The sequence below is a fragment of the Oncorhynchus mykiss genome, chromosome 17 (genome assembly GCF_013265735.2).
Source record: "Oncorhynchus mykiss isolate Arlee chromosome 17, USDA_OmykA_1.1, whole genome shotgun sequence".
Classification (NCBI taxonomy): Eukaryota; Metazoa; Chordata; class Actinopteri; order Salmoniformes; family Salmonidae; genus Oncorhynchus; species Oncorhynchus mykiss.
Genome location: NC_048581.1, coordinates 105,001 through 117,797, shown reverse-complemented (window position 1 = coordinate 117,797; position 12,797 = coordinate 105,001). Strand labels below are relative to the sequence as shown.

The 12,797-nt window shown below is 48.1% G+C and overlaps 1 protein-coding gene across 7 annotated transcripts in view; it reads right to left on the bottom strand.

Moving 5' to 3' along the window:
• Positions 1-952: 952 nt before the first annotated feature.
• The window catches only part of LOC110518978 (cdc42-interacting protein 4 homolog), a 51,768-nt gene continuing 39,923 nt past the window's right edge, over positions 953-12,797 (bottom strand). For 2 of the 7 annotated variants that reach the window (XM_036948454.1, XM_036948461.1), the window contains 6 exons: positions 12,024-12,053; positions 9,919-10,028; positions 9,082-9,214; positions 7,954-8,021; positions 7,584-7,693; positions 953-1,323 (listed from right to left, as the gene is read on the bottom strand). In XM_036948454.1, the coding sequence (XP_036804349.1) occupies positions 1,184-1,323; positions 7,584-7,693; positions 7,954-8,021; positions 9,082-9,214; positions 9,919-10,028; positions 12,024-12,053 (591 nt within the window). In that variant the 3' untranslated portion in view covers positions 953-1,183. Of the gene's footprint in view, positions 1,324-7,161; positions 7,248-7,583; positions 7,694-7,953; positions 8,022-9,081; positions 9,215-9,918; positions 10,029-12,023; positions 12,054-12,797 lie in introns of those variants that run through there. The other 5 variants (XM_036948455.1, XM_036948456.1, XM_036948457.1 and 2 more) reach the window with 5 other exon arrangements.

Sequence of the window (12,797 nt, the reverse complement as noted above, 5' to 3'; positions counted from 1 at the left end):
TAGGGCTCTGGTCTATAGTAGTGCACTATATAGGGAATAGGGCTCTGGTCAACAGTAGTGTTCTATATAGGGAATAGGGTATCATTTGGGATCTAACCACTCTTCTGTTGAGAGAACATGTGACAAACAAGTACACTATACGCAGACAAGTGGTCCATAAAATAGTGGCTTCACCATCCAGCTGATAACAATTTCATCCAAATCTGATAACTAGGACAGCAGTCATTTAATATAAAAACAATCACAATGTCATGGCAACTAATGATCTGTGATTAGGTAAGTATAGGGAGAGAGGAAGGGGACTGGGAGAGAGGGGTGGAGAGGGGAGGATGAAGAGGTAGAGTGAGAGAGAGGTAGAGAGAGAGGTAGAGAGAGTAAGAGAGAGGTAGAGAGAGTGAGAGAGAGGTAGAGAGCGTGAGAGAGAGGTAGAGAGAGTGAGAGGTAGAGCGAGAGAGGTAGAGAGAGGTAGAGCGAGAGAGGTAGAGAGAGGTAGAGCGAGAGAGAGAGAGAGAGAGTGGTAGAGAGAGTAACAGAGAGGTAGAGAGAGAGAGAGAGAGTGAGAGAGAGGCAGAGAGAGAGTGAGAGGGGTAGAGAGAGGTAGAGAGAGGCAGAGTGAGAGTGGTAGAGAGGCGTAGAGAGAGGTAGAGAGAGAGTGTGGTAGAGAGAGGTAGAGAGAGAGAGAGGTAGAGAGAGAGAGTGGTAGAGAGAGTGAGAGAGGTAGAGAGTGAGAGAGGTAGAGAGTGAGAGAGGTAGAGAGAGAGAGTGGTAGAGAGGTAGATAGAGAGAGAGGTAGAGAGAGAGAGAGGTAGAGAGAGAGAGGCAGAGTGAGAGTGGTAGAGAGGGGTAGAGAGAGGTAAAGAGAGAGTGTGGTAGAGAGAGGTAGAGAGAGAGAGGTAGAGAGAGAGAGTGGTAGAGAGAGTGAGAGAGGTAGAGAGAGAGAGAGGTAGAGAGAGAGAGTGGTAGAGAGAGGTAGAGAGAGAGAGAGGTAGAGAGAGAGAGAGGTAGAGGTAGTGAGAGAGGTAGAGAGAGAGATGAAGGGGTGGTACTGCTTAAACACACAGAATGGAAGTCCTTGGCTGAAAGGAGTGTGTGTCCGTCCGTCCGTCCGTGTGTGTTAAATCGGTGTATCCGTGTGTGTGTGTGTGTGTGTGTGTGTGTGTGTGTGTGTGTGTGTGTGTATTGTCTAGAACTTGACGTAGGATGAGGGGATGTATCCTTCGTCTCCGTTGGCTCGTAGAACCCTCATCCATCCATCTCCTTTATCGTTCTCCATCACACTGAGCTGCTCGCCTTCTGTTATCGACACTGTCCCCTGACTGGACCCTGGAGACACACACACACACACACTAGTTATAGACACTGTTCCCTGACTGGACCCTGGAGACACACACACACTAGTTATAGACACTGTCCCCTGACTGGACCCTGGAGACACACACACACACACTAGTTATAGACACTGTCCCCTGACTGGACCCTGGAGACACACACACACTAGTTATAGACACTGTCCCCTGACTGGACCCTGGAGACACACACACACTAGTTATAGACACTGTCCCCTGACTGGACCCTGGAGACACACACACACTAGTTATAGACACTGTCCCCTGACTGGACCCTGGAGACACACACACACTAGTTATAGACACTGTTCCCTGACTGGACCCTGGAGACACACACACACTAGTTATAGACACTGTCCCCTGACTGGACCCTGGAGACACACACACACTAGTTATAGACACTGTTCCCTGACTGGACCCTGGAGACACACACACACTAGTTATAGACACTGTTCCCTGACTGGACCCTGGAGACACACACACACTAGTTATAGACACTGTCCCTTACTGGACCCTGGAGACACACACACACACACACACACACACTAGTTATAGACACTGTCCCCTACTGGACCCTGGAGACACACACACACACATCTTTTTTCTCCAAGATCGCATAGCAGTTCAGACGTCTTTTGTCCTCGTCTTGTCGTGTCCTGTATATATATATATATTTACAACTTTTTTCATATACATTTTATTTTTATTTTCCATCAACTCATCTTCTAAACACTCTCCTGCAACCAGCCTCACCAATTTATATTTATAAAAAAGTATTATTTACCTCAGATCTGCAATCCTTCAGGAAGCTAGCCAGAAACTCCAGGAGGCTGGCCAGAAACTAGCCAGAAGCTAGCCAGAAACTCCAGGAGGCTGGCCAGGAGCTAGCCCAGAAGCTAATCCAGAAGCTAATCAGAAGCTAACCACGGTTTGTGGTCATCGGCTGTCCTTTAGCTCGAAAATCTATCGAAAATCTATCGCCAGTTTTGTACGGCGCAGCGCGGCTCGGAACGGAACATGCCGGACCAATTTTTCTCTCCATGTCCCTGGATTTCAACTGCTCTCTGGACATTCATACCCGGATCTCACAGCTAGCTAGCTGCTATCCGTGTGACAGTCGGCTTTCGTCGATTCCGGAGCAAACATCGATTGTTCCGGTGCTAGCCAGCTCCGTCAATCACTCCTGAGTTCCATCATTCACTCCTGGGCTGCAGTCACCTATCCGGACCCGTTTCACTGCCTACGCGGAGCCCCACCGGGCCTTCACAACCGGACTGCCGACGTTATCTACCTGAATGAGATCCGGCTGGCTCCTCTGTCGCGACGTTACCTGAACGCCCATCTGCGGCCCGCTAACCGTTAGCTGTCTTACCGGCTGCTATCTGAATAGACAATCGGACAATTTATTTATTTTTATTATGTTTTCTTCTCGGGCCTCTATAACTATTGTTCTTATTTTTGTTGTTGTTGTGTGATTTGGATTAATCGCCTCTACCACACGGAACCCTACTAATCTACTGACCGAACGCAAGAGGTGGCTAACAACAGACCTCCATCCTATGCTAGCTTGCTACCGGTTGGCCTGGCTAGCTGTCTAAATCGCCGTGACCCTAAACCAACCTCTCCACTCACTGGACCCTTTTGATCACTCGACTAAGCATGCCTCTCCTTAATGTCAATATGTCTTGTCCATTGCTGTTCTGGTTAGTGTTTATTGGCTTATTTCACTGTAGAGCCTCTAGTCCTGCTCACTATACCTTATCCAACCTATTAGTTCCACCACCCACACATGCAATGACATCTCCTGGTTTCAATGATGTTTCTAGAGACAATATCTCTCTCTTCATCACTCAATACCTAGGTTTACCTCCACTGTATTCACATCCTACCTTACCTTTGTCTGTACATTATACCTTGATGCTATTTTATCGCCCCCAGAAACCTCCTTTTACTCTCTGTTCCAGACGTTCTAGACGACCAATTCTTATTGCTTTTAGTCGCACCCTTATTCTACTCCTCCTATGTTCCTCTGGCGATGTAGAGGTGAATCCAGGCCCTGCAGTGCCTAGCTCCACTCCTATTCCCCAGGCGCTCTCTTTTGACGACTTCTGTAACCGTAATAGCCTTGGTTTCATGCATGTTAACATTAGAAGCCTCCTCCCTAAGTTTGTTCTATTCACTGCTTTAGCACACTCTGCCAACCCGGATGTTCTAGCTGTGTCTGAATCCTGGCTTAGGAAGACCACCAAAAATTCAGACATTTTAATTCCAAACTACAACATTTTCAGACAAGATAGAACTGCCAAAGGGGGCGGTGTTGCAATCTACTGCAAAGATAGCCTGCAGAGTTCTGTCCTATTATCCAGGTCTGTACCCAAACAATTTGAACTTCTACTTTTAAAAATCCACCTCTCTAAAAACAAGTCTCTCACCGTTGCCGCCTGCTATAGACCACCCTCTGCCCCCAGCTGTGCTCTGGACACCATATGTGAACTGATTGCCCCCCATCTATCTTCAGAGCTCGTGCTGCTAGGCGACCTAAACTGGAACATGCTTAACACCCCAGCCATCCTACAATCTAAACTTGATGCCCTCAATCTCACACAAATTATCAATGAACCTACCAGGTACCTCCCCAAAGCCTTAAACACGGGCACCCTCATAGATATCATCCTAACCAACTTCCCCTCTAAATACACCTCTGCTGTCTTCAACCAAGATCTCAGCGATCACTGCCTCATTGCTTGCATCCGTAATGGGTCAGCGGTCAAACAACCTCCTCTCATCACTGTAAAACGCTCCCTGAAACACTTCAGCGAGCAGGCCTTTCTAATCGACCTGGCCGGGGTATCCTGGAAGGATATTGACCTCATCCCGTCAGTAGAGGATGCCTGGATATTTTTTAAAAATGCCTTCCTAACCATCTTAAATAAACATGCCCCATTCAAGAAATTTAGAACCAGGAACAGATATAGCCCTTGGTTCTCCCCAGACCTGTCTGCCCTTAATCAACACAAAAATGTCCTATGGCGTTCTGCATTAGCATCGAACAGCCCCCGTGATATGTTCAGGGAAGCTAGAAACCATTATACACAGGCAGAAAAGCCAAGGCTAGCTTTTTCAAGCAGAAATTTGCTTCTTGCAACACTAACTCAAAAAAGTTCTGGGACACTGTAAAGTCCATGGAGAATAAGAACACCTCCTCCCAGCTGCCCACTGCACTGAAGATAGGAAACAATGTCACCACTGATAAATCCACCATAATTGAAAATTTCAATAAGCATTTTTCTACTGCTGGCCATGCTTTCCACCTGGCTACTCCTACCCCTGTCAACAGCACTGCACCCCCAACAGCAACTCGCCCAAGCCTTCCCCATTTCTCCTTCTCCCAAATCCATTCAGCTGATGTTCTGAAAGAGCTGCAAAATCTGGACCCCTACAAATCAGCCGGGCTAGACAATCTGGACCCTTTCTTTCTAAAATTATCTGCCGAAATTGTTGCCACCCCTATTACTAGCCTGTTCAACCTCTCTTTCGTGTCGTCTGAGATTCCCAAAGATTGGAAAGCAGCTGCGGTCATCCCCCTCTTCAAAGGGGGGGACACTCTTGACCCAAACTGCTACAGACCTATATCTATCCTACCATGCCTTTCTAAGGTCTTCGAAAGCCAAGTCAACAAACAGATTACCGACCATTTTGAATCTCACCATACCTTCTCTGCTATGCAATCTGGTTTCAGAGCTGGTCATGGGTGCACCTCAGCCACGCTCAAGGTCCTAAACGATATCTTAACCGCCATCGATAAGAAACATTACTGTGCAGCCGTATTCATTGATCTGGCCAAGGCTTTCGACTCTGTCAATCACCACATCCTCATCGGCAGACTCAACAGCCTTGGTTTCTCAAATGATTGCCTCGCCTGGTTCACCAACTACTTCTCTGATAGAGTTCAGTGTGTCAAATCTGAGGGTCTGTTGTCCGGACCTCTGGCAGTCTCTATGGGGGTGCCACAGGGTTCAATTCTTGGACCGACTCTCTTCTCTGTATACATCAATGAGGTCGCTCTTGCTGCTGGTGAGTCTCTGATCCACCTCTACGCAGACGACACCATTCTGTATACTTCCGGCCCTTCTTTGGACACTGTGTTAACAACCCTCCAGGCAAGCTTCAATGCCATACAACTCTCCTTCCGTGGCCTCCAATTGCTCTTAAATACAAGTAAAACTAAATGCATGCTCTTCAACCGATCACTACCTGCACCTACCCGCCTGTCCAACATCACTACTCTGGACGGCTCTGACTTAGAATACGTGGACAACTACAAATACTTAGGTGTCTGGTTAGACTGTAAACTCTCCTTCCAGACCCATATCAAACATCTCCAATCCAAAGTTAAATCTAGAATTGGCTTCCTATTTCGCAACAAAGCATCCTTCACTCATGCTGCCAAACATACCCTTGTAAAACTGACCATCCTACCAATCCTCGACTTTGGCGATGTAATTTACAAAATAGCCTCCAATACCCTACTCAACAAATTGGATGCAGTCTATCACAGTGCAATCCGTTTTGTCACCAAAGCCCCATATACTACCCACCATTGCGACCTGTACGCTCTCGTTGGCTGGCCCTCGCTTCATACTCGTCGCCAAACCCACTGGCTCCATGTCATCTACAAGACCCTGCTAGGTAAAGTCCCCCCTTATCTCAGCTCGCTGGTCACCATAGCATCTCCCACCTGTAGCACACGCTCCAGCAGGTATATCTCTCTGGTCACCCCCAAAACCAATTCTTTCTTTGGCCGTCTCTCTTTCCAGTTCTCTGCTGCCAATGACTGGAATGAACTACAAAAATCTCTGAAACTGGAAACACTTATCTCCCTCACTAGCTTTAAGCACCAACTGTCAGAGCAGCTCACAGATTACTGCACCTGTACATAGCCCACCTATAATTTAGCCCTATCAACTACCTCTTTCCCAACTGTTTTTAATTTATTTATTTATTTTGCTCCTTTGCACCCCATTATTTTTGTTTCTACTTTGCACATTCTTCCATTGCAAAAGTACCATTCCAGTGTTTTACTTGCTATATTGTATTTACCTTGCCACCAAGGCCTTTTTTTGCCTTTACCTCCCTTCTCACCTCATTTGCTCACATTGTATATAGACTTGTTTATACTTTATTATTGACTGTATGTTTGTTTTACTCCATGTGTAACTCTGTGTTGTTGTATCTGTCAAACTGCTTTGCTTTATCTTGGCCAGGTCGCAATTGTAAATGAGAACTTGTTCAAACTTGCCTACCTGGTTAAATAAAGGTAAAATAAAAAAATAAAAAAATAAAAAAACACACACACTAGTTATAGACACTGTTCCCTGACTGGACCCTGGAGACACACACACACACACACACTAGTTATAGACACTGTTCCCTGACTGGACCCTGGAGACACACACACACACACACTAGTTATAGACACTGTCCCCTACTGGACCCTGGAGACACACACACACACTAGTTATAGACACTGTCCCCTGACGGGACCCTGGAGACACACACACACACTAGTTATAGACACTGTCCCCTGACTGGACCCTGGAGACACACACACACTAGTTATAGACACTGTCCCCTGGCTGGACCCTGGAGACACACACACACACACACTAGTTATAGACACTGTCCCCTGGCTGGACCCTGGAGACACACACACACACACTAGTTATAGACACTGTCCCCTGGCTGGACCCTGGAGACACACACACACACACACACTAGTTATAGACACTGTCCCCTGGATGGACCCTGGAGACACACACACACACACTAGTTATAGACACTGTCCCCTGACTGGAACCTGGAGACACACACTAGTTATAGACACTGTCCCCTGACTGGACCCTGGAGACACACAACCTGGTGATGGCGTATGTGTGATGGTGTGTATGTGATGGTGTGTGTGTGATGGTATGTGTCTGATGGTGTGTGTCTGATGGTGTGTGTCTGATGGTGTGTGTCTGATGGTGTGTGAGTGTGTGATGGTGTTTGTGTGTGTGATGGTGTGTGTGTGTGTGATGGTGTGTGTGTGTGTGATGGCGTATGTGTGATGGTGTGCGTGTGATGGTGTGCGTGTGTGATGGTGTGCGTGTGTGTGATGGTGTGCGTGTGTGTGATGGTGTGCGTGTGTGATGGTGTGCGTGTGTGATGGTGTGCGTGTGTGTGATGGTGTGCGTGTACCTTGGAAGGTGTAGAGGGCAGTAGCCTTTCCTATAGGAGTCTCCACATCTTCATCAAAGTCTTCATCAAACTCTGAGTAGATGTTCTGAGACGGATCAGCTGACATGGAACTGAAGACAGAGACACACACACACACACACACACACACACATTAACACATATAGACATTATATAAACACACACATTATATTAACACATATTGACATTATACACACACACACACACACACACTATATTAACACATATACACATTATATAAACCCACACACTATATTAACACATATATACATTATATAAAACACACACACACACTATATTAACACATATAGACATTATATATATATATACACACACGCTCCCTCTCTCTTACCAGTGTTGATTGTTGTTGACAGCAGTGTTGGTAGAATCATCTCCTCTGAAAGCCTCAGCCAGCCACAACTGTCAGAGAGAAGAATGACTTGCTGTTTACTATAGATGGCTAATGACAAAGGTGTGTGTGTCCCTGTGTCTGTGTCACCAAGCCAGAGTGTCTGTGTCACCAAGCCAGAGTGTCTGTGTCACCAAGCCAGAGTGTCTGTGTCACCAAGCCAGAGTGTCTGTGTCACCAAGCCAGAGTGTCTGTGTCGCCAAGCCAGAGTGTCCGTGTCGCCAAGCCAGAGTGTCCGTGTCGCCAAGCCAGAGTGTCCGTGTCGCCAAGCCAGAGTGTCCGTGTCGCCAAGCCAGAGTGTCCGTGTCACCAAGCCAGAGTGTCCGTGTCACCAAGCCAGAGTGTCCGTGTCACCAAGCCAGAGTGTCCGTGTCACCAAGCCAGAGTGTCCGTGTCACCAAGCCAGAGTGTCCGTGTCACCAAGCCAGAGTGTCCGTGTCACCAAGCCAGAGTGTCCGTGTCACCAAGCCAGAGTGTCCGTGTCACCAAGCCAGAGTGTCCGTGTCACCAAGCCAGAGTGTCCGTGTCACCAAGCCAGAGTGTCCGTGTCACCAAGCCAGAGTGTCCGTGTCACCAAGCCAGAGTGTCCGTGTCACCAAGCCAGAGTGTCCGTGTCACCAAGCCAGAGTGTCCGTGTCACCAAGCCAGAGTGTCTGTGTCACCAAGCCAGAGTGTCCGTGTCACCAAGCCAGAGTGTCCGTGTCACCAGGCCAGAGTGTCCGTGTCACCAAGCCAGAGTGTCCGTGTCACCAAGCCAGAGTGTCCGTGTCACCAAGCCAGAGTGTCCGTGTCACCAAGCCAGAGTGTCTGTGTCACCAAGCCAGAGTGTCCGTGTCACCAAGCCAGAGTGTCCGTGTCACTAAGCCAGAGTGTCCGTGTCACCAAGCCAGAGTGTCCGTGTCACCAAGCCAGAGTGTCCGTGTCACCAAGCCAGAGTGTCCGTGTCACCAAGCCAGAGTGTGTGTGTGTGTGTGTGTGTGTGTGTGTGTGTGTGTGTGTGTGTGTGTGTGTGTGTGTGTGTGTGTGTGTGTGTGTGTGTGTGTGTGTGTGTGTGTGTGCGCAGTAGCCTACCTCGTATTTGGTGAGTTGTCCTCTGAGTCGTCCAACGTTCTGCGAGGTCTGGGTGATCTGAGGTTCTAGACTGGCTGGGTCTCCCATCTGAGGGTTCCGTTCATAAACACCTCTCATCTTCTCTAATGCCTCACTGGAGGAGGAGGAAAAAAGACAGAGAGACAGAGAGAGACAGAGAAAGACAGAAAGACAGAAAGACAGAGAAAGACAGAAAGACAGAGAAAGACAGAAAGACAGAGAAAGACAGAAAGACAGAGAAAGACAGAGAGAGAGACACAGACAGACAGAGAGAGAGACACAGACAGACAGAGAGAGAGACACAGACAGACAGAGAGAGAGACACAGACAGAGAGAGAGAGAGACACAGACAGACAGAGACAGACAGAGACAGACAGAGACAGACAGAGACAGACAGAGACAGACAGAGACAGACAGACAGACAGACAGACAGGAACAAGAGACCCATATGTTACAGAAGAAGGGCGTCTGTTAGAACAAATCAATGTGTCCCAAAAGGCACACTATTCCCATCTAGTACACTACTACTGATCAGGGTCCTATATGCCCTGGTCAAAGGCAGCGTACTATATAGGGAATAGGGTGCCATTCGAGACGGACACGATGGGAGAATCTCAATTGCAAACTCCTCGCCTCCTTCTCAAAACCCATTGGTTGAGAAAGCCAGAGGTCCCTCCCCTCTGACCTGAGAGAGGAGAGAACACGCGAGGAGGAGAATGTCATTGAGATTCTCCCAGTGATGGACAGTGACAGTAAGACTGTGAGATAGCCGCCGTCACTGTGGTGATGATGTCAGAGTGGCGGCGGAGGCGGGGCTACCTCTGGTCCAGCTCCTTTTGAAGTTCCTTGGTGATGTCATCAATCTTGGACTGAAGTCTCTTCTTCCTCTGTTCTGGAGGCAGGTGAGAGAAGTCCTCAGCAGCTGGAGACTGGGGGGGAGGGGGGGAGAGAGAGAGAGGGGGGGGCGAGAGAGAGAGAGAGAGAGAGGAGAGAGGGATGTGGGAGAGAGAGAGAGGAGGGGGCGAGAGAGGGATGCGGGAGAGAGAGAGTAGGGGGCCGGAGAGAGAGAGAGGAGGGGGAGAGAGAGAGAGAGAGGAGAGAGGGATGCGGGAGAGAGACAGGAGAGGGGGCGAGAGAGGGATGCGGGAGAGAGAGAGGAGGGGGCCGGAGAGAGAGAGAGGAGGGGGAGAGAGAGAGAGAGAGAGAGAGGAGAGACGGATGCGGGAGAGAGAGAGAGAGAGGAGGGGGCGAGAGGGAGAGAGAGAGGAGAGGGAGAGGAGAGAGAGAGAGGAGAGAGAGGAGAGAGAGGAGAGGGAGAGCGAGAGAGGGATGCGGGAGAGAGAGACAATGACATTTGAAATGTCTATTATTTTTGAAATGTTGTGAGTTTAATGTTTACTGTACATTTTTACAGTTTATTATCTAGTTCATTTGCTTTGGCAATGTTAACATGCGTTTCCCATGCCAATAAAGCCCCTTAAATTGAATTGAGAGAGGAGGGGTGAGAGAGCAGGTGAGCGAGAGAAAGCGAGATAGATGAGGGTGAGGTGTTATGCTCACACACACAGAGTAAAGAAACGTGTTGGACATAAACCTGAGTTAAACCTGAGTTAAACCAGAGTTAAACCTGAGTTAAACCTGAGTTAGTGATAAATATCCCTCAGTTATTACCGAAACCGCTTTAAACCCTCAAAACCAGACAAGGGTTCTGTCCCAAAGTCTCTCCTTCCTCCATATAAAACTTCCACCATATGAAAGGAAATGACTGACATAAGAAATGTGGTAAGAATATCTTCCACTAGCCCACGTCTCCCCCAATCTAACGCTGTAATAACCAGCCCACGTCTCCCCCAATCTAACACTGTAATAACTAGCCCACGTCTCCACCAATCTAACGCTGTAATAACTAGCCCATGTCTCCCCCAATCTAACGCTGTAATAACTAGCCCACGTCTCCCCCAATCTAACGCTGTAATAACTAGCCCACGTCTCCCCCAATCTAACGCTGTAATAACCAGCCCACGTCTCCCCCAATCTAACGCTGTAATAACTAGCCCACGTCTCCCCCAATCTAACGCTGTAATAACCAGCCCACGTCTCCCCCAATCTAACGCTGTAATAACCAGCCCACGTCTCCCCCAATCTAACGCTGTAATAACCAGCCCACGTCTCCCCCAATCTAACGCTGTAATAACCAGCCCACGTCTCCCCCAATCTAACGCTGTAATAACTAGCCCACGTCTCCCCCAATCTAATGCTGTAATAACTAGCCCACGTCTCCACCAATCTAATGCTGTAATAACTAGCCCACGTCTCCCCCAATCTAACGCTGTAATAACTAGACCACGTCTCCTCCAATCTAACGCTGTAATAACTAGCCCACGTCTCCCCCAATCTAACGCTGTAATAACCAGCCCACATCTCCCCCAATCTAACACTGTAATAACTAGCCCACGTCTCCCCCAATCTAACACTGTAATAACTAGCCCACGTCTCCCCCAATCTAACGCTTTAACATGTGTGAGATGTAGTGAACAATTGCACACTTCAGGAGACAGGAGATATTATTGGGACGCACCCCAGACGTTGAGGTCCACAGTACTGCTGGTTGTTATCTTTGTCCTCTCAACACCTCCAGAGTACTGATTGGTGGAGGCCTGGATTATATCTAACCACAGGAAGGGTTACCATGTTAACTACCAAGGAGAGAAGAACACCAGTCAGTACTGTGGAGGTGGAGGCCTGGATTATATCTAACCGTAACCATAGGAACCCTGATCTAAACCGTAACCATAGGAAGGGTTACCATGTTAACTACCAAGGAGAGAAGAATACCAGTCAGTACTGTGGAGGTGGAGGCCTGGGTTACATCTAACCGTAACCATAGAAACCCTGATCTAAACTGTAACCATAGGAAGTGTTACCATGTGCTTGTCAGCATTTATCCTCTGGAACTTGAGAAGGAAGGACACTCATCGTGAGACACACACACGTAGATAAACAGAAACACACATGTATTGTGACATCTTCAGACATTGTAAACAAACAACAAAATGTCCTCATCCACCAATCAGCATTGGGTAAGACCTGTCCATCTAGCCCAGGGCTATCCAATCCTGGTCCTGGAGGTCCCAAACACTTCTGGTTTTCATCCCCTCCTTCTAATTAGGGACTAATTCACACCTGGGACACCAGGTGAGTGTAATTAACTACCAGGTAGAAACAAAGACAAGAAGTGTTTGGGCCCTCCAGGAACGGAATTGGGCAGCCCTGATCTAGCCAATCAGTCTCTGTTGTTGGAACCTTGGACCCCTGTGACTCAACTGAGTATGCTGGTTACCCAATACACTGATCGGGGACCAGTTTTCCTCCCATAATCCTAACCGGATCCATTAGATACTAATCTAAGCACTGATCTAGGACCAGATTACCCTCCAACAATCCTAACCTGAATCATTAGATACTAACCTAACCACTGATCTAGGACCAGATTACCCTCCTACAATCCTAACCTGAACCATTAGATACTAACCTAACCACGGATCTAGGACCAGATTACCCTCCTACAATCCTAACCTGATCCATTAGGAGGGGAAACACCAAACTGTCCTCAGATCTAGGGAGACTCACCGGTCTGTGCAGAGCCCTGAAGGTAGCAAGGCGAGGTTTGACAGAACGGTTAAACTCTCTCAGGCAGA